General features: G+C 40.1%; 1 protein-coding gene across 1 annotated transcript in view; it reads right to left on the bottom strand.

Moving 5' to 3' along the window:
• The window catches only part of lama5 (laminin, alpha 5), a 104,689-nt gene that overhangs the window by 10,781 nt on the left and 73,518 nt on the right, over positions 1 to 20,390 (bottom strand). Inside the window, exons 39-70 of the mRNA XM_079677621.1 lie at positions 20,156 to 20,239; positions 18,537 to 18,767; positions 18,326 to 18,439; positions 18,102 to 18,232; positions 17,921 to 18,001; positions 17,360 to 17,574; positions 17,084 to 17,184; positions 16,611 to 16,794; positions 15,999 to 16,139; positions 15,412 to 15,563; positions 14,353 to 14,463; positions 14,040 to 14,151; positions 13,690 to 13,863; positions 12,960 to 13,156; positions 12,493 to 12,609; positions 11,664 to 11,818; positions 11,369 to 11,498; positions 11,145 to 11,247; positions 10,902 to 11,015; positions 10,390 to 10,572; positions 9,271 to 9,413; positions 8,617 to 8,796; positions 8,021 to 8,160; positions 7,056 to 7,212; positions 6,404 to 6,531; positions 6,023 to 6,188; positions 4,778 to 4,912; positions 4,431 to 4,576; positions 2,418 to 2,553; positions 997 to 1,140; positions 667 to 797; positions 358 to 522 (exon numbers count right to left, since the gene is read on the bottom strand). Coding sequence (XP_079533747.1) covers positions 358 to 522; positions 667 to 797; positions 997 to 1,140; positions 2,418 to 2,553; positions 4,431 to 4,576; positions 4,778 to 4,912; positions 6,023 to 6,188; positions 6,404 to 6,531; positions 7,056 to 7,212; positions 8,021 to 8,160; positions 8,617 to 8,796; positions 9,271 to 9,413; positions 10,390 to 10,572; positions 10,902 to 11,015; positions 11,145 to 11,247; positions 11,369 to 11,498; positions 11,664 to 11,818; positions 12,493 to 12,609; positions 12,960 to 13,156; positions 13,690 to 13,863; positions 14,040 to 14,151; positions 14,353 to 14,463; positions 15,412 to 15,563; positions 15,999 to 16,139; positions 16,611 to 16,794; positions 17,084 to 17,184; positions 17,360 to 17,574; positions 17,921 to 18,001; positions 18,102 to 18,232; positions 18,326 to 18,439; positions 18,537 to 18,767; positions 20,156 to 20,239 — 4,601 coding nt within the window. The remainder of the gene's footprint in view (positions 1 to 357; positions 523 to 666; positions 798 to 996; positions 1,141 to 2,417; positions 2,554 to 4,430; positions 4,577 to 4,777; positions 4,913 to 6,022; positions 6,189 to 6,403; positions 6,532 to 7,055; positions 7,213 to 8,020; positions 8,161 to 8,616; positions 8,797 to 9,270; positions 9,414 to 10,389; positions 10,573 to 10,901; positions 11,016 to 11,144; positions 11,248 to 11,368; positions 11,499 to 11,663; positions 11,819 to 12,492; positions 12,610 to 12,959; positions 13,157 to 13,689; positions 13,864 to 14,039; positions 14,152 to 14,352; positions 14,464 to 15,411; positions 15,564 to 15,998; positions 16,140 to 16,610; positions 16,795 to 17,083; positions 17,185 to 17,359; positions 17,575 to 17,920; positions 18,002 to 18,101; positions 18,233 to 18,325; positions 18,440 to 18,536; positions 18,768 to 20,155; positions 20,240 to 20,390) is intronic.

The raw sequence follows: 20,390 nt of genomic DNA, 5'->3' as shown, positions 1-20,390 counted from the left end.
CTAAAAGATCTTTCCTTAACCATCAATAGTTGATATGTACAGTAGGGGTACAGATTAATACTATACCATCACAACAAATAAACATATGTGATTTTGGGGGTTACAACTGGAGTAAGAAGCCATAATAAATAATAACAACTGCAAACAAGATTACTTAAATGTCATGTTTACTTTCCAGGAGAATTTCTATAGTAATTTCCCCCCTGGTTTTTGTTTCATTATCACTTTCATATACACTATAATTCTTTTTAAATGCCATTTTTGAAGGATAAAACTTGAGGTAGGAGCCGTCAAAATGTTACGAGATGTTAATGACGACTGCAATAAGAAGGTTTCCCCTCGTTCACGACATGGTACCTCTTGATGAAAACGTTGCTGATGCATCCGGTGAGGTTGGTGAGGCTTTGGTTGGGCGTTCCTCCGAGGAAGGTTGTTCCCTCTGTGGACGTCACCACCCCCGCTCTTCTCTCCATCCGGTTCTCCTTCGCTTTCTCCATGGAATCGTCCAAGTACAGACGCATCCTGGAGGACGACAGTCAGACAGTGTGAGAGGTGCATCCTGGTACTTTACAACAAGGTTAGGACAACGTTTGAAGGCACCATGTTGAAATTTGGAACAAACAGCCGAGAGCTTAATTCTACATAATTCAACGTCAGTCCTCCTACCCTTTGTTGTTGTTGTAGACAGAGATGTAGTGGCTGTTGTCATCGTTGTACGTCTTCAGTGTCTTTATCTCACTGTTTCCAGCTCTCACGACAACGTGGCCCTCGTGCAAAAACACCTGACACACTCCAACCTGTACACACACACATAACAGGTTAGAACACAACGTGTAAGGAGAGGACACTTGGAAGTCCACAAGACCAAAGCAGGAGAAAGAAAACACCGATCTTTCTTGCAGATGTTATGAGCAAGAAAGAACAGCTGTTTAGTTTAAATAAATAAAATCTGAGAAATGACAGAAGAAACAGGAGGAGATATGAGGCTCGGCTGACCTTATCGTGGTGGTAGAACATGAGTCCCTCCTTCTGATCCGTCCTGAAGCTGAAGCTGGCGTAGAAGTTGTCCCTGAGGCTGGGGATGTTTGTCAGAGCCAAGCCCAGGTAGCTCTGCCCGGAGAAATGAGCCTCACGAGCCACCTGTGAGAACACGAACACGAACACACACACACACACACACACACACACACACACACACACACACACACACACACACACACACACACACACACACACACACACACACACACACACACACACACACACACACACACACACACACACACACACACACACACACACACACACACACACACACACACACACACACACACACACACACACACACACACACACACACACACACACACACACACACACACACACACGGCAGGTCAATACAGGCTGTATTATAGCAATCAGAGTACACGGAATACACATTTTTTTGCTCAGGTATCTGTTGGTGCGAACATAACCAATCTAAAAAAATAAGTTGCAAAGTAGGTAGAAAAAAAAAAATCTATATAAGGATAATACAAAATAAGCATTTTTAAGAAAAAATGTAGCATTAAAAAAGGATGTTAAAGACAAATATTTACAACAAATGTAAATGTTACTATACAAATAGCCGTAAAAGCTAAAAAACTAAAACACTTACAGTAGGACAATGAGTATTATGGCAAACTACCATGTATTATATTTACTGTAACATGTCAAGTGATTATACTTGATTAAAGGTTACAAGGGTGCCATGTGGAAATACTTTGATGAATTGCTCTTTTTTTTACAAGTCTATGGATTTTACTTTAATGGGAAAAATGGCTGTTATTAAACGCTCTTCTGCTAAAGTTAACCTGTTAAGCCCCAAGGTCCCCGTCGGCGGGTACTTTTTTTTTGTTTTTCACGACACTGTGTCTCAGTGGATCTTAATATTTAAAACCCTATTAATGTGTTATACCAGATTAACGGGAATAATCTCAGCTAACTGACGATACAAACCATTTTTACCAAAACAAAACACAAGTCTCATAAGAGGCATCTAAATGACCCCTGAGCAAAAAATGCTAACCCACTTTGGCACAGAACTCAAGATAAAAGATTAAAAACAGGCTCGGGGCTCTACAGGTTAAAGAGGACCAGAGCAAGGAAAAAACGGATTAGCAGTATTTTGGCTAGATCTTATTGAGAGGAACAAATATCCAGACAATTTACCTTTGCTTAAAAAATACTTTTTCAAAAATGTATTTTGAGAATAATAAAATAAATAAGATCAGAATGACATGTTGACATTAGAATGTTGTCTACACGTTATGTCAAATAGGTTGTGTTTGGTTAGAACTGGCTTGATAGAGAGTTCAGATCATGGACACTTGTACCTCTCAATATACAAGATAATGAGCTGAAGGTTTTTTCCTCACCAGCAGGTCGCTGTTGCAGCCGAAGCTGACTCCGGAGCTCTTCATCCTCTTCAGGTCGACGTGGGCGCCTCCGGGGGACCTGACGTTCCTGAAGCAGCCCTTCAGAGAGCCCTGCTTAGAGAACATGGACTTCAACCTGGAAAGAGACGGAGACAGAATGAAACAGCCGGACAAAAAAATGGTTTTATTTAAGGCTTTATTTCTTTGGCCAATAAAGAACAGGAATCCTCAGCAAGCTAAATCACTCACACTGTAGACATGTCATTGGCATAGTATCTACAGCAGGGGTCACCAACCTTTTTTAGGATGAGGGCTACTTTCAAAAAAGTAAAGCAAGTCGGGGGCTACTTTTGCTCCTGTTTTTTTTGTTTTTTCAGTGTATATATTTTATATTTATATATTATATGCTTACCTTTAACCTTTGTGTGCTGTTTGGGTCTGTGGGACCCGTTTTCAGTGAAAATGTATGCAATTTAATCATTTTAACCTGCTTTATTTGGGGGTGGACCTCACATCCTCTAGGGGGGGCCTCACATCCTCCAGGGGGGATCTCACATCTTCTAAAATATTTTTTTTTTAAATGTTGAAGTGAAATGCACCAATCTGGTGCACTTTGAGTAAAAAATGAATTTATGGATACAGCTCTCAACACTCATATGAAAGGGAGCTGTATACTTTTCAATACTCCAATCATCTTTAGAATATTATCACAACCAATAACAAATCATTTAAACTGGTTTATTCTTATCTTATGTTACCTAATTAGCATTCTTTCTTTTTATTTATGCATATTTTACTAATCACTCCCTTTTAAACTGTTTTTTGTACTGTCCTATATTACACACTGGAATGACTTCTTACTTTATCTATATTAAATAGATAAAAGTGTGCTCTCTCTCTCTCTCTCTCTCTCTCTCTCTCTCTCTCTCTCTCTCTCTCTCTCTCTCTCTCTCTCTCTCTCTCTCTCTCTCTCTCTCTCTCATCTCTCTCTCTCTCTCTCTCTCTCTCTCTCTCTCTCTCTCTCTCTCTCTCTCTTTCCCTGGCTCTCTCGCTCGCTCACAGAGGCTGTGTGCTCCTCCTTGGCGATGACGGGTTGCGTTAAAAAATAATAATAAACATATTTGTAAAGTGGGAGGACACAAATGGGATTTCGAAAAGTGCGGGGGACATGTCCCCCCTGTCCCCAGTGGAGATTACGCCATGCGTGTGTGTGCGTCAAGTGGAATAAATATATATGCAAGTTACAACACACACAGAGTAAAACTCTGCTCCTCATGTGTTGTATAGGCTGGCATGATAGGCTGTTCAATAGGGCTGATGTGTTGTGTAGATTCTGCCAGAAGGAAAATCAGCGGGGAGGTGCCACATTGCTTTTCTTCCCGACTGCAACGCTGGTCCCGCAAATCAAGCAAAACGTGATTGGGCGATATTCATTGTGGGGGTGGGGGAGGAGGGGTGTTAGATAGATATAGAGTTGTAGTGAGTAGATAGAGTTCGCTACGATTTAGGTTTCGTTTATGCATAGAGTAGATTATTTTAATTACATTTCCTTTTTTGTTTTGAATTTGCTTGGCGAGCTATTTTTAGAACATGCCCGGCGGGCGATTCAAGTTGCCCCTGCGGGCGACTGAGTGCCCGCGGGCACCGTGTTGGCTACCCCTGATCTACAGGGAGCACTCTTATATGTGTATAATGGTGCGTACGTAAACACAGTAAGGCCTGATCAAATGTCAAATAAATCAAAATGATGGTAGAAACTATAAGAAAATCAAAACAGGTGAACAAAAAAACAAAGATATCCAAAAAAAGGAAGGTATTCAAATACATCAATTCAGAAATAAAAATAAATAGAAACTGCTACGAATTTCCATCCAATAATGTGTGTTTTTCTTGTTTCTTACTTTACTTATTGACTTATTTTGTCCATACATTTAGTATTATACAATTAAGACAAACAAATGTATCAAACTTTTGAATTGAAAACAAAATAACAAATGTTTTAGTTTGACTCACTTCAGTGGCATCTTGTTCTCCGGGACTCCTCCGAGGTAGAAGATGCCGGTGAAGGGGGGGATGCTCTCTGTGAACTCTTGGTTGTAGAGGACGTTCCGGGTGTTCCTCACCACGACACGGGTCGGGCGCATGATGATGATCTCCAGCTACACAGTTCACAACATCACGTCACACATCGACACATCACACTTCAATTATCAACCACAACAATCACAAAGACTCAAGAGAAACATCTTTGATTGCAGTTGAACATTTGCGGATTCTATTTTTGACAATGAATGATTGGCTCCCTGTAGTTTTCAAACACAATGTATAATGAGAAAGAAAATGACAGACAGAAGACTTACAGCTTTGGTGTCGCCGTCACTGATCTTCATGAAATCAGATGAAGGGTCTTTAGGCTGGAGCTCCACCAGAACACCAGTGAAGTCGTAGAAAACTCTCAGGATGCCCTTAAGCACCGCCAGACACAGGAACTGATCCTGCAGGAGGACGGGGACACGGAGGAAACTTTGAGAGAGCACTTCTAGCTAGCCAAATCCTGCGGAGCTTGCCTGTAATGCTAGGAAAGGATGTTAAGAGTGTTCTAATGCATCAATGATCAAAAGTAATAAATAGATAATAGGCTGTAATGTTTGTTTCTTTGCCGAAGTTACAACAAGGGGGAATTCATCTCTGATTACTAGAGAATATATAATTCCCTACGAATACAATCATATTCTGCGCTAAATAAGATACATTTAATCATTTACAAGACCCACATCATGATTTTATCTAATACAACAATGTGGTTTAATCTAGGGCTGCTTGATTATGGCAAAAATCATAATCTCGATTATTTGGGTCAATCATTTTAATTGCGATTATTAAATGCGATTATTCCTTGACTTTGAAAACCTCTATTTATTGGAGAAAAGAAATGTGAACAGTATGTTTTTAACACTTGATTACCCTGAACTGTAAGTATAATTCAACTGAAAAACCAAAAAAAAAAAAAAAAAAAAGTAATGGTAATAATAAAAAATAATAATTGTATTTCGATTACGTTGTTTTCGTAATCGTTGCAAGCCATAATCGTAATCGCGATTAAAATACGATTAAAATACGATTAATTTAGCAGCCCTAGTTTAATCCATATTTGTTGCTGTTTACACCACAACAACAACTTTTGCACGCACGCAAAACAGCCCGAAACTACGTAGCTGACACAGTTTACAGCCCGGCACAAACCAAAATACATAATGAATGTCTCATATGTTTGCTGAATGAAAGCATAACCCTTACAGTAGAGGCCTTTTTAGGGCGGGACACTTTGTTGTTTATACCACAACAAAGTGTTATACTTTATCTTAAGGCTAAAAACACAATGTTTAAATACATTTGAGATGCACCTCAGCATTGTGTGTCAATATTTGTAATACACATTGTGTTTGATAATGAATCTATTAAAGAGGCCCTATTTTTCTTTTGGCGGTTTACCTTTCCTGTAGTACTCACACTTCTATTGGCTAGCGTACATTTACTTTAGAAATGAGCCCACTACAACCTTTTAACGACAGTCGAATTGGCCGTAGAATGAGTAAAGTGTTTACCTCCTTCTGCAGCAGGAGCAGAATGCCGTTGTGTGAGATCAGCTTCACTTCCTGGTCGAAACGCTGAATGCGAGACGCTTCTTCAGAAAAGGTGATCTCAGCATAGCCGGTACCGTCGAAATATGCCGCGTCATTCACCCAGGGCTGAGTCAGCACCGGCTTCAGCCTGTTTTCAGCAATTTTAATCAATTGTGATTCACACGGAGGGAAATACGAGAGTGAGATTAGTCAGAAGTAAAAGAAAGAAAACATTGAAGTCATTGTCTTATAAATAGATTAGCGGTTACTAACTCAAACGTTTTTTTGTTACTGAGACAGAATAGAATAATCCAACATCCAACAAATATTTCAGTTAAATAAGTCAAATGACAATTTTAACACTGACCTGCCACAGGGTTTGTGTTGAGTTTGAAGACGTTTTCAAAGTTATACAGACTCAGCACTTCCTCGTTGAGCGTATCTAGCTCGATGCAACCTTTAAAGTTCGCCAGAGCGAGCTCAGCGGGGGGCTAAAAAAAGAATAAAATAAACAATATAAATAAAGAATTGGATACTTTGAATATATTATAAAAATGTACATCAACACTATCCTAATGCTTCCTCGAATGAAAAGGGAACATTGTTGTGCTTTTTAAAAGATAGATTTTCCAGATTCTATTTCGTTTTTTATAATCTCTGAATTGGGTTTTTATTTCTGTATTTTTTACTTTATTTACGTATATATATTTTTTTCTCTCATTAGTGGAATTTTTTTGTATGCGTTTTATTATAAGATTTAATGATAACCCACATAAGGGCCCAAAAAGTCCTCTATTAACACATGTGTTAAAAGATACTATTTAGAATTTGATAGGGCCTTTTTTAGTAACTAAATATAAAACATCCACATTTTTCAGTGCAAACACGAACCAAGTAAAAACGATGTTAATGTTGACGCTGTCATAGGCCTCGACTATGATGCAATGGAGGAGTAGCGGTGAAGCACAACACAACTACCCGACAACAGAAGCGTCTAGTCCCCCCATGAACGCACCTTGAAGGATTTGGGGTACCCTCCCACGTAGAACACAGTGTTGTCGGTGAGGAGGTTGAGCAGACCCTGATCCCCCCCCGCCTCCTTGTAGGCTTTAGTGACCAGAGGGTCTCCCTCCGCTTCTGAAGACATCGACATCTGACCGTACTGCAGGACCCTGCCATCAGCCACAAACAAATAGATATAAATAAGGAAGCACACAAAGGTTGGTTTATTCTGCGAGTGCATGTCTCCACGTATCATGATTTGATGTAGTCGATTCTGAAATAACACTTAGAGCCAACACTAGAACGCTTGGTGTTCGACTTGTGTTTTGTTTAGGTACAAATCTCTCTCTCTCTCCCTATCTATCTATCTATCTATCTATCTATCTATCTATCTATCTATCTATCTATCTATCTATCTATCTATCTATCCATCTATCCATCTATCTCTCTATCTATCTCTCTATCTATAAGGAACCGCAGTAGACAAAAGGCGTTGCTATAGCAACACGTCATGTTTACGCTGGCGGATATAGGTATAAATGGAAAAATTGTGGCCGATTTTTTCAATCTGACTTCATATTGACAATTTTTAACAACAGAGGGTGCTACATAACACACTTTCAGGAAAAGTCACGGACTGGGAGACTTGAATATTTTATGGAAAAAAAGTTACATACAATCAAAAAACAGCTGCGGGTAAAATTGACCCGTTGGCGGTTCTAGTGTTAAAAAAACGCTTATTACAATGGTTTAACTGTAGAAAAGTACATTTCCACTTGGCGCACACAGTAAAAAAGAAGGAAATATGCTACTATACTGCAAATTGCTTACAATATCCAGGCATAAAAATGCATTTTTTCTTTTACATTTATACTTAAGCTGGAGCAAACGTCCTTATTTCATCAAGTGAACATCTAGAATCACATCATCATTTCACATATATGCATGTTAATATTGAATATAGCGTGTGTATCGTACCTCTCCAGCACGATGCTGTTGAAGTCCCCATTAGATTTGACTTCTTCAGGCATCAGCACCTCAGCAGTTTCTCCTCCAATGTTGAAGTACCAGAGCAGTCTCTTCCCCACCAACGCCATGCCCAGGAACTCCTTACTGGACTACAAACACCAGACAGGAAGCAGTGAACTACAGAAACCATACTATATTCTCTCATCAAAAGCTCTTAGAAACACTCTCACTAATCACTGAAAAAACAAAGAATGAACCAGGAAATGATTTGGAAAGATGCCGTACTGTTATTGAGCAATCACTATCTCAGAATTAAACAAGAATAAAAACAACATTTAAAACAATTAGCTCCTTAATTATAATTTTGTTCTGAATTGTTTGTTTAAAGATTTCAGCAGGAAGAGTAAACTTGGTTCTTCAAGTCATCAAACTTTCCTTAAGAAGGTGAATGTCATGAAAAAAATAATGTACATTTTCACCCTCAAATCTCTCTGAATGCACTTGTTCTGTCAGGTTGCACCGACAGTAGATTTTGAATGATTTCTAGGAATGATTATATTTTATTTAACAACACATAATATAGGTTCCGTGTTGGTGATGCTTACATCCTTGTTGCCGAGGTAGAAGACGAACTGTTTGTCGCTGTTGTCCTGGCGACGGGCGCGGGCCGCCTCCGGCAGAGTGATGTAGAACTTCAGGGAGGTGTAGGCGGCGAGGTCGGGCAGGTTATGTGGCGTTCGGACCTGAACACCCGCCCCCCCGTTAAACTTCACTGGCACGCCAACCTGGACAGAGGAGAGAGGCATTAAAACATGACTGGCTGCCTGAACATACGAAGGCAAGGCAAGTTTCTTTATATAGCACTTTTCCACACAATGCAATTCAAAGTGCTTTACAAAAATGAAAGACATTAAGAGCATAAAACACATAAGAAACATTACAAATAATGAATAACACAGGTACATGAATACAAGTTACAGTGCAGTGTAAAATGTGAATAGTTCACATTTTATAGTTCAATTAAAAGCAGCGGCAACAAGAAAAGTCTTCAGCCTGGATTTAAAAGTAGTCAGAGTAAATCCAGAGTAAGAAGGGAAATAGTCGCTTTAATAGCATTTTCTGAGGCTTTGCGATCTCTAAAAGCGCTTTACAACACAAGGCAGCATTCACCAATCCACACACAGGTTATAATACTCATCAGGAGTGAGAAACATATGAGGGTTTCCCCGTTCATTTGAGATGTGTCTTTGTGTTGTTACCTTGCTGGCAGCGTTGCGCGCCTGCTGGATGAGCTGCCGGATGCGGCTGATGTTCTCCGAGATGTTTGGCATCTGCGCCGAGTGGTTCTGCAGTTTGTCCAACTTCTTCATGAGCAGAGGAATAGTATCACCCAGCGTGTGCACTGAAGAGAGAAAGAGTTACATTAAGAGACATATGGTTTGACTTTATGTCGACTCATAACTTGACATTTGTTATTGTGTTGGATTTACTTGATTGTTAATGAATATTTGATATATGGCAATACACTAGTTACATGTTTTTCATTGAGGAAGCAACTAATGATATATCTTTTTTATCAGTTCATCAGATTTATGATTGAATAGTTATGTCAGAACTTAGCATGGAAATTTCTCAGAGCCCAAGAAAAAACATTTTCAAACTGCTTATTCAATTAGATCAGTGCTTCTCAAAGTGTGGTCCGCAGACCACTGGTGGTCCGTGAGCGCCCCTAGTGGTCCGTGAGTATTGATAACATTTCACATTTGAAATAAATAAATACATTTAAGTTTTCCGCACTCTCGCGGGAATATCTCCGCAATGGAGCGAGCTTAAGTTTCACTTTTGCATGATATAGCCCAGAGCAACACCTTCGTCACACATGTTGCCACTTGTTTGTACCATTTACAGGCGATTTGTAATCTGTTCTAGAAAACCGATTTGATTTTGGATATTTGTGGAGTTAGGTGTTTTTTTATTGGTTAAGTGGTCCTTGGTATGTTAAAGTTTGAGAAACACTGAATTAGATGTTTATGCGCAGAAACATGGTGAAAAAGCACAGACACTAACAGAAGGAAACAAAAAACTGTTACTAATTGTTAGTTACTCAAATGTCAATTGTATATTTATAATAATAATAATAATAATAATAATACATTTCATTTATACAGCACACTTTAAAAACAACGTCATCTCAAGGTGCTTCACGATACTATAAGTTGAAAATAATAAAAACAAATAAAATAAAAAGTTATCCAAGGACTATATTGAAGAGCATAAAAGGTTCAAATACACATAAATAAAGTAAAGGACAGTCAGTAAAATGCTAATAATGCTAATAATCTATGTTTCTTATATTTTCTGTGTCCCCTGGCTCCTACCGGTTTTGTTGGCCTCCATCAGAGCGTTGTTGATGTCTTCGTTGGTGGCGTCGGCGTCCCCGTACGTCTGCTGCCATTGGTCCAGCTTCTCTTTAATGGGACGCAGGGCATCGTTGATCTTTGTGGCCGTGGTGTTCGCTGAATCAGCAGCTTGCTTCGCGTCGCTGATCTCCTGACTCACGTCTGATCGTCACAGAGAAAGAAGCGCAGAAATGAAAAACCAAAACAACACAACAACGTAAAAACAGGTAACAATGGATAAGCTACATCGATGTAAGTTATTGGCTTCGATGATTTATATCACTGCCTCCGCATGTTCATTACATCACTTCACAACCTTGGAAGAGTTTGAATATATGCCTTAAAAAAGAGTGATAGATATTTTCACCATAGCTATCTGAACATGTATTTTCTGAGGTTGCATTTAAGTTAGAATGCACCTATTTTAAGATGCTTTAAATATGCTCTTCTGCTGATTGTAATAACATTTCTGTGTGTGTTGAAATGCTTACTTGAGGCGAAGTTGAGGTTGTTCTGAACCAGCTCCAGGTCTTTCATCACGTCGAGCTGTTTGGTTTTGGCCTCCTTCAGTCGCCTCTCAGCGTCTACCAGCTGCGGCTTCAGTTCTGTGCAGCAGAAAAATAACTAATTCAACGACTCTGAAGAATACAACACTCTACTGTAACGTGATTTCTTGACATTCCTTAAAAATCTATCAATATAATGAATATCTTGATTTAAAGTTGTGTGTTTACCGTTGTTGAGTTCATCGCCCAGCATCTCCACTTCGTCCTTCAGCTCCACGCTGTGGTTCCTCAGAGAATTTGCGATCTGACTGAGATCCTGGTTCTTTATGTTCTACACAAATACACCAATATTAAAGTTCAGAAAACCAACAAATAAAAAGCTGGAGACAGTTCTTTTTATGGGGAATGTGCTCATACAGTACAAGAGGGAAACATATGTGTTCGTCCTGTACCTCCATAGTGTCGTTTGCAGCCTTTTCAGCCATCTTGGCGGCCTCCTCTGCGTCCTTGATGCTGTTGATGATCTTGTTGTAGGCATGTGTCACATCCACAAATCCCCCCTTCTTGCTTTCTGCAACCAAACTGCAGAGAAAAGATTATTGACATCTTTAATTTTCTCTTAAATAACTTCTGATAGGATTTTCCTTGTGAGCTCAGTCACCACAGTGCCATACAGGTCAGCTTGTTCGTCTGCCTCCTCTAACTGATTCATATATGCTGTAGGTGAAAAGTGAACTAGTGTCTTACTCGGTCAGGTTCATGGCTAAAGTGTTCAGCAGCTCCGCGTGTTTCTCTGCTTCCTCCACCAGAGGAATTTTGGATTCGGCCGAAGCAAAGTTCTGCACTTTAGCTGCCAGAGGTGTCCGCGCGCCGTCCAGCTGAGCCGCCAAGCGCTCGTACTCCTGAGAGAGACATTTGATATGTATAAGAGACACTGTTCAACGTCTGGCATCAGCAATCAATATTACAAAAATAATCTTAGAAAACTAGACGGTTAACTGATTTTCAATTACAAAGAAAATATGTATTAATTGTAAAACCATTTCATAATATTTGTATAAAACCTTAATTCCGACTGAACCTTGTGTTTCTTTCATAGCGAATAAAACATGTGAAAACCCAAATATTATATTAATCTTTAAATAAGATGTAACTTAACCGTAACCCCCTAAAAGACGATCTACTGAACAACTAAAATAGTTGGCAATGCATTTAGATTCTTATTTGGCAAATATACAGATACAATTCAACCACAAATAGATTTTTTTCCCCAACAATTTGGAAAAGATATTACCCAGAATACCAATAACTGTATGTCTTATTAAAGTAATGGTATGCAGAGATTTAGTGGACAAAAGTGGTAACTGAAATACGACTCAAAATGAATCAGAAACAAGAGCTGATTTTAAATGTATAAAAAAACCACATTTTTTACATTGACGATATGTTGTATTAATTGTAACAAATGTAAAATAATATTAGTCATGCCATAATGAAAATTGTATAATTATTGGTTTAAAAATGGTTGAACTTAAATAAGATTATTAAGTTAATGAATACAATAAATGATTCGGACCTCTTTGGAGTCGTGCAGCATGGACAGCACATCGTTGACATGCGCTACGTCATCTTCAGCCATCTGCAAATGATCCTCCACCTCCTTCTGCTTCATCACCAGGTCATCTACCCTCCTCTGCCACACACACACACACACACACACACACACACACACACACACACACACACACACACACACACACACACACACACACACACACACACACACACACACACACACACACACACACACACACACACACACACACACACACACACACACACACACACACACACACACACACACACACACACACACACACACACACACACACACACACAATATCACTTTTTATAAGGGATACACCTATTGCACATTTCTCAAACACATCTGATACTGATAACAGTAAGCACATTGGTGAATCCCTGCTCTTTACAACTGTCCTGATCTCCTTCCTTTCTGTTGTTGTTTATTTCCCAGCTCACCTGGTGGTCCTCCAGCATTTTCTCATTGTTGTTGTTGATCTCCGCGGCTCTGGCAGTGTTGTTTACGGCTTCGTTCAGGGCGTCTCGCAGATCCATCATCTCCGAGTGGAAGCGTGCCAGGCGGTCTTTGATAGTCTTGGCCATGTCGCTGTTTTTTCCCTGACGATTGGCCAACTCCTTGTTAACACGATCCAGCACTGGGAGAGGACACAAACACCCCGTTTGAGGATGTGATTACACCCGCTATACAATTCATTTTTGTCAGGTTGTATTAAGTCAGTTTAGTTAGTTTTAAAAAGAATTACATTTTGAAAAAAACTGACGTACTTTGAAAAGTGAAATCAGTATCAACATGTGATATATGCATTCATTAGTCTCTCTTCCTTTCAACTATAGAGTGCTGAGACAAAATAAGTCCTGACATTAGTTGCCCTTTTAGCACTGCCCTTGTCTAAAAGTCATGATTTTTAAATTGGGTTTCAAGTTAAATGTCTGAAATAAGAAATAAATGTTATTGAAAAAATACTTCAGTAAATACAGTACCTCACTTGTGAATCCAATTATCCAACCACTAAGAGAAGTACAGTATCTTATGGACTTTATTGTCGAGGGAGCAGGACAACGGTAACTTACATGTAGTCCTAAAAATATATATAATCAATACAGCACTCTTTTGACATAACATAAAAAAAGGCCAAGTTGTAAAGATTGTTTTCATGAGTGGACTCACATTTCTGCGCCTCGGTCTTCTCCCTGTCAGCTATCTTCTTCTGCCCCGCGCAGCTCCTGAACCTCATCTCCCTCATCATGGCCTGCACCTCCCTCATCTTCCTCTCCCTCTCATCGACGTCCTGGTACGCCTCGGTGTTATTCAGCAAGGAGCGGTTCGCCATCATCAAGATTTCTATGGAAAGGCATCACATTAAATCAACCAATCAAATGGTCTGTATGTTTTGTGGGAAGAGACAATTAACACTCCTCTTGACACACAGAGATGGTTCAGATGAAATGTTAGATATTCTACCGGCTACTAAAGTCTCTTTTTGTATAGCTACGTTTGATACATTTTTGGAGTCCTACCGTTTATATCCATGGTTATGTTGTTGATAAAGGACAGCAGGTCTTCCGCTCTCTGGTGTGTTTTAATGGTGCTGTTGCCCAGGGAACCCACTTTGTAGGTCACCGCTGTCGCCTGAAAACACCAAAGCAACATAACACTTAGTTCTATTTAACAAACACACACATTAATAATATGATTAGTTTAGACTGTTAAAGGAGGTTCTGGGTTAGTGTTCAGTTTCGGATCAAAAGTAGAGTGAATTGTCGCTGAGCAAGTTCGTCTGGTACAACAAGAAAAAAGATAGAATTATTATTTTCTAAATAAATACCCCACCTTGTCCTGCAGCTCAGTGATGTCATCGTCGATATTAACGATCTCAGCCTCGAGCACGTCGGCCCGACTCCGGCTGTCATCCAGCGTACTGCTGTAGTTCTCTATGGCGCGCTGGAATCATGGCAAAACACGTTTAATATATATATTTTGTTATGTTATTAATAATTGCATATCTATCAATCTATGTGTTCTTTGATGCCAATATTTTAATACGTTTTATTTATTAATATTTTTTATTTTATTTTATTGTTTTTACATCACACGACCGCCCTTCAAGCCAATCAGAATCGAGCTGCCGCTACTGAGAGTGAAACTGAGTATCTGCTCAGCTTTTGGAGCAAGTGAGAGCTAGTGAATATTTCGCTCTGCAGCTGGATGAGAGCATGGATTTAGCAAATATTGATGTTTATATATATGAATATAAATATGTTAATTGTTAATATTACTGTTGAATATTATATATAATATTATTAATAATGCATAAGTAGCTTTTAAAAATGCGAAACATATATGTTAATTGTTCATATTAATGTTCAAAATTATATAATATTATAAAGACAGAAATCACTTTAAAAATGCTTTAAAAATATGTTTACTGTTGATATCACTGTTTAATATTGTGTTAAGAATGTTCATAACAGAAGACACAATGAATGTAATGAATGACAAACAAAAGATAAATACAAACATTTTTTAGAAGAATAACTGATTATTAATTATTATTATTATTATTGTATTAATACAAATATATATTAAGAAAATGTATTAAGCTGTATGATTAATTTGTAAATTGCAACAGGGGGGTCCCCGCCAGAGGATAATGCTATATGGGGGTCCTTGGCATGGCAAAGTTTGGGAACCCCTGTACTATACCATAATCCAACAAAACATCCATCTTACAGCCACATAATGTGTGTGTGTGTGTGTGTGTGTGTATGTGTGTGTGTGTGTGTGTGTATGTGTGTGTGTGTGTGTGTGTGTGTGTGTGTGTGTGTGTGTGTGTGTGTGTGTGTGTGTGTGTGTGTGTGTGTGTGTGTGTGTGTGTGTGTGTAGACTCACAGTGACGTCCTCCACAGACTTGTTGAGGTTGTGCAGCTGACCCCAGGCCATGGAGCTGGCGTTCAGGCTGCTCAGCTGAGCGGTCACCGAGCGGAAGTCCTCGCTCATTTTTTCAAGATCCTCCAACAGGACGATGACACAGCTGTCACACGCTGCAAGGGGAAACACACACCCACCCACACACACACACACACACACACACACACACACACACACACACACACACACACACACACACCGACACACACACACACACACACATACACACACACACACACACACACACACACACACACACACACACACACACACACACACACACACACACACACACACACACACACACACACACACACACAAACACACACACACACACACACACTTAATTTCCATAAAGAGATATAGACTCTCTAAGAAATCTTATGTTCTTTACACTGCAGCCCATTTTCTCTCCGCACGGATCAGTGTTAAAAACATGTTGTTCCCATGAATCCCTTAGACATGAAATCACGGGGTCCTGGTTGATATTGAACACATAAACGTATCAACTGCTGTCATTATAGGTTTGGGAATGTGTTTGCTCTTACGTTCACAGTGCATGCCATGGTGCTGCTCTACAGGTACGTTGAATTTGCTTGAGCAGGAGTCACACTGTTTTCCTGTCATCCCGTCGGGACAGCGGCACTCTCCAGAGCGGGGGTCACAGCGCCCTCCTTTACAGCTGCACTCTGCACACAGGGAGGGAGGGGGGGGTCATGTTAAAAAGGACGGATGGGGTTGATTTGAAGTGTTTTAACAATTTTGCATCCGCAGTGTGATTAAATAAAAATCAACTCATGAGACTAAAACGATGTTAAATGGGATGACTGACATTTCTACCTTATTCTAAATGATTGCATTAAACTCCAGCTTGCAATGACACAATACATATATATATATATATATATATTTGTATACACATTCAAACATATTTATTTTTCCTTAAACCGATATATTCCTGCATGTTGTATGAATGATTGTTGTTTGCATGTGGTCTTCTCCTGAATGTTGTACGTCTCTTGTTTGTTTTTTGTGATTTTGATGGCACCTTAAAAAAAGGAGTAGCTCTACTCCTCTCATTGTACCTGTATAATCACAATAAAGGATTCTATAGTCTATCCTTTTCTATTTATAGGTCATTACGTCCTGCATGCACTCACCCTTGCAGCCGTTGGGTCCGTAGTCCCAGTGTCCCGGAGCGCACTGTTTGCAGCTGGTTCCGTTGACCCCGGGCCGGCAGGCGCACTGTCCGCTCTGAGGGTCGCACGGCTGCACCAGCGCTGCAGACGCCTCACAGTCGCAGTGCCGACAGCCGGAGCACGACTCGAAGCCGAACGAGCCGTCCTGAGAGGAGACAGAGACAGGCAGAGGCATGAGGGGAAGCTATACAAAATCAGACATATAGTGTTTACACAAATATATGACAAAGATTTCCTCTCATTTGATTGGCCTGCATTTTTTGAGTTGTGTCAGTATTTGTAGTAAAAGAATGACTGAAATGTGTTTGTTTTTCTGAAGAGCAATGAATTGATATATCAACAAAAATAATATGGGTGCAAATTATATTTTAGAATAATCCACATTTAAGATATAAAAACGTTAAAATGTGGAGAGAAAAACTTGAAGCTTTTACCTCACAGCGGTCGCAGTGCGGTCCGGTGACTCCGGCTTTACAGCGACACTGTCCAGTGTGGCGGTCACATGACTCGGTGCCGCATGGAGAGCAGTTACATTCTGCGTGAAAGAAAATAAAACATACAAAACTTTTAATCTGCTGATCCACATTTTACTTAAACAATCTACTGAAAGCCTAATTCATTATAAATAGTTTAGACCAGAGCCTCTTAGGAGAGAGGAAGTGTTTAATGTGCTATTTCTGTTGATAGAACTGTTTTTTGATTGAACTCACTGGTGCAGTTTTTGGCGTCGATGGCGTCTCCGTAGTAACCGGGGGCGCAGATGTCACAGCGCGGCCCGGCCGAGTCGTGCATGCAGCTCAGACACTCGCCGGTCAGAGGGTGACAGTCGGTGAAGAGCATGTTGGGGTCGTTGTTGCCGCTGCAATGACACAACTGGCACCTGCTGCCCAGCACCATGGGGTTGCCGTAGTAACCGGGGGCACACCTGTGAGAAGAGAGACGTTTTTTTAAAGATACATTCGTCTGCAGCATCTCAGATTAAGATATATTTATCCGCGAGGGAAAGTAAGTACTAACATGTTTTAAGCAACTGACAAATGATCAGTATTCAGCATTTAACTGTAGTTTAGTTCAGCCATACACTCGTATTTAAAATGTCCTTTTTCCCGATGGCCATTTGTCCACACAGATGGCTTTTTAGGTCACTGACTTAGCTTCTGAAAAACTTCTTCCAGGGTGAAGATTTTCAGAAACTCTCTTTTTTATTCTGCTATATGTTACTCTTCCACTAGATTGAGACTTCATATCAAACCCACTCTGTGCTGATTTACCTTTCACAGTGAGGGCCAGCGTAACCCGGCATACACAGACACTGCATATTGTCAGTCTTCTGCACACAACCCTCTGCAAAGCTGCAGGGACAAACAAAGAGTTATTACAAAATACTAGTATGAGATACAATTAGAAAAGTAACTAGAGCAAGACTGAAAAAAGGGAGTAAACTGTGCTGACTTGTTGGAGGCGACCCTCAGTGGGCAGGGGCAACTGGAGCATGACACCGCCTGTCCGTCAAGACTGTTGTTGCCAAGGAAACCACCCCGGCACGTCTCACAGTGGTCACCGGCCGTGTTGTGCTGGCAGTCCTGATGAAAGAGGAAGGAGGAAGGATACGAGATGATGATAATGCTGAAGAAAGATATAAAAAAATACATGTGTGTTTTTATATTAAATCTCACCAAACAGATTCCAGATCCGTCCATACAGTGGTCAGAGTGTCCGTTACAGTTACAGGGAACACATTTCCCCAAAAACAGACCAATAGTGTCTCTGTAGAAACCTGGAGCGCATTTCTGTAGATGGATAAACAAGTAAGTAAGGGATGGAATTCTTTATCAATGAATAACATGACTAACTGATGATTAATGAACTCTTCTCGATTAACCTCACCTGACACGAGTCTCCGAGGTAGTTGGCGGGGCACATGCAGATCTCCACGTTGTTGGCGTGGCGACCAGCAGGCAGGGTCGCTGCGGCCTCCAGCACGGCACCGCGTATGGACACAGAGTGGGCCGACTGGGAGTGCAGGGCCCGGATCTGAAGGGACTCCAGACCCACCAGGACCATCATCAGCTCCTCACGGGACACAGAGTTACCGGTCTGAGCGTGGCGGAAACTTCCCTGAGAGCAAAAAGGAGGACAAAGGTCAGGTTTGGGCTTTAGACTGTTCCTTATTCCACAATGACCTTTAACCCTTGTGTTGTGTTTGAAAGCTGTTACCGTTCATGGTGTTCGTGGGTCAATTTTGACCCATGATTTATTTCAGTCCTAACTTATAATGCATTCATAACCGTACAATCCTGTTGTAATGTTATGTTATGGCCCAAAACACATCACACCACATGTTGCACACGTGCATGTGTGTGTTCAGGTTCAAGTGTTAGTGTACATATTCTTTGAGAAAGGTCGAGTTCCCGTGGGGGGGGGGGGCAGAGGTAGGGGAGACCAGGTGCATGTTGTTACAGTGGCTGAAGGGGGTGGGGTGTCTAAAGCCAAAGATGAATCTTGATTGGGCCAAATTTGACCCAGAGTCACCCACAACAATTCTGCTGGGTCTCCCCAGAGCCCAACACCAAATTATACACTATTTTTTTTAGAGACCTTCAGACTTGGCTAAAATGGTCAAAATCTGTTTTGTAGTGTTTATATAGCTGCTGTGGAGGATATCATGAAGCCTTGTTCCGATAAAAAAAACTAGAGCGTAGTTATTATATCATTTTAACTTGAAATGGGTCACGGGAGACCCGAACACAACTTAAGGGTTAAAAAATATATAAATGAACATTGTTAGACATCAAAACATGGAAAGTGACGCCTAGCAAATACAATACGTTAAGAGAGATATACAGTAGAGATAACAAACCAAATATAAAAGCACAACAAACACTAAATATTTAATGTCAACCTAAATATAAACCACTTTTATTTGTAGGGGTGTCGTGCTATTTTTAATAATGATATCATAAATCGTTAATACTAAACATAAATGATTATGTGGTGTAAAGAAAACGTTCCACTTGCAAAACAGTGCGACTTTGACTGATAGTATTATTTGTATTAATTTGTTTGCCACACATTCTATAGATATAACATCATAAAGTAAATTAGTAGTAAATTATTTTGGTCATGATAATCACTGCTAACTTTAAATAAAGCCAGAAAGATTAATATTGATAGTAGTCTTATGGGTTTGTTATATTCTTTAGTATTGCATATCAGCAGCTTTAGACGGCAGTGGGAAACAACATGATTTCCTCTTAAGTCAGAGAACTGCTTAATCTTTGCAACCAATTACTTTGCATTTATTTTTGCTATCCAAGGAAAGAAATTGCCTCAGGATATGATAACTAAATTAAAAAGCCCGATAACAATATCATTTGAAAGAAAAGGGGGAATCCGACATGTTGCTGCCAGCCTGCGTGTGTTGTTTTGTTACATTCAGCGTCTATCATAAATCTCCTCGGTTGTGCAGCTTAAACGACCCATGACAGCATTTAAAGTGACTTTACCTCCACCATGTGAACTATTCCCAGGTGAGGATCTTCAGGTGAGGAGTACTCATGCTCCATGAACACCACGGTCATCTGGTTACCCTGTAAAGGAAAGAAAACTGTGATAAGTGTGTGTGCAGTTATGTAACAGACAGTGTGTGTGTTCTGTTTCTGCAGGTTTCAACAAGTGCCTCCGTATACTTTTCAAGACAACAAAGAGCGACGTTAAATACTCATTTGAGTTTGTGGTCAT

The sequence above is a fragment of the Notothenia rossii genome, assembly GCF_949606895.1.
Source record: "Notothenia rossii genome assembly, chromosome: 4".
Classification (NCBI taxonomy): Eukaryota; Metazoa; Chordata; class Actinopteri; order Perciformes; family Nototheniidae; genus Notothenia; species Notothenia rossii.
This window is presented reverse-complemented; position numbering and strand designations above follow the sequence as displayed.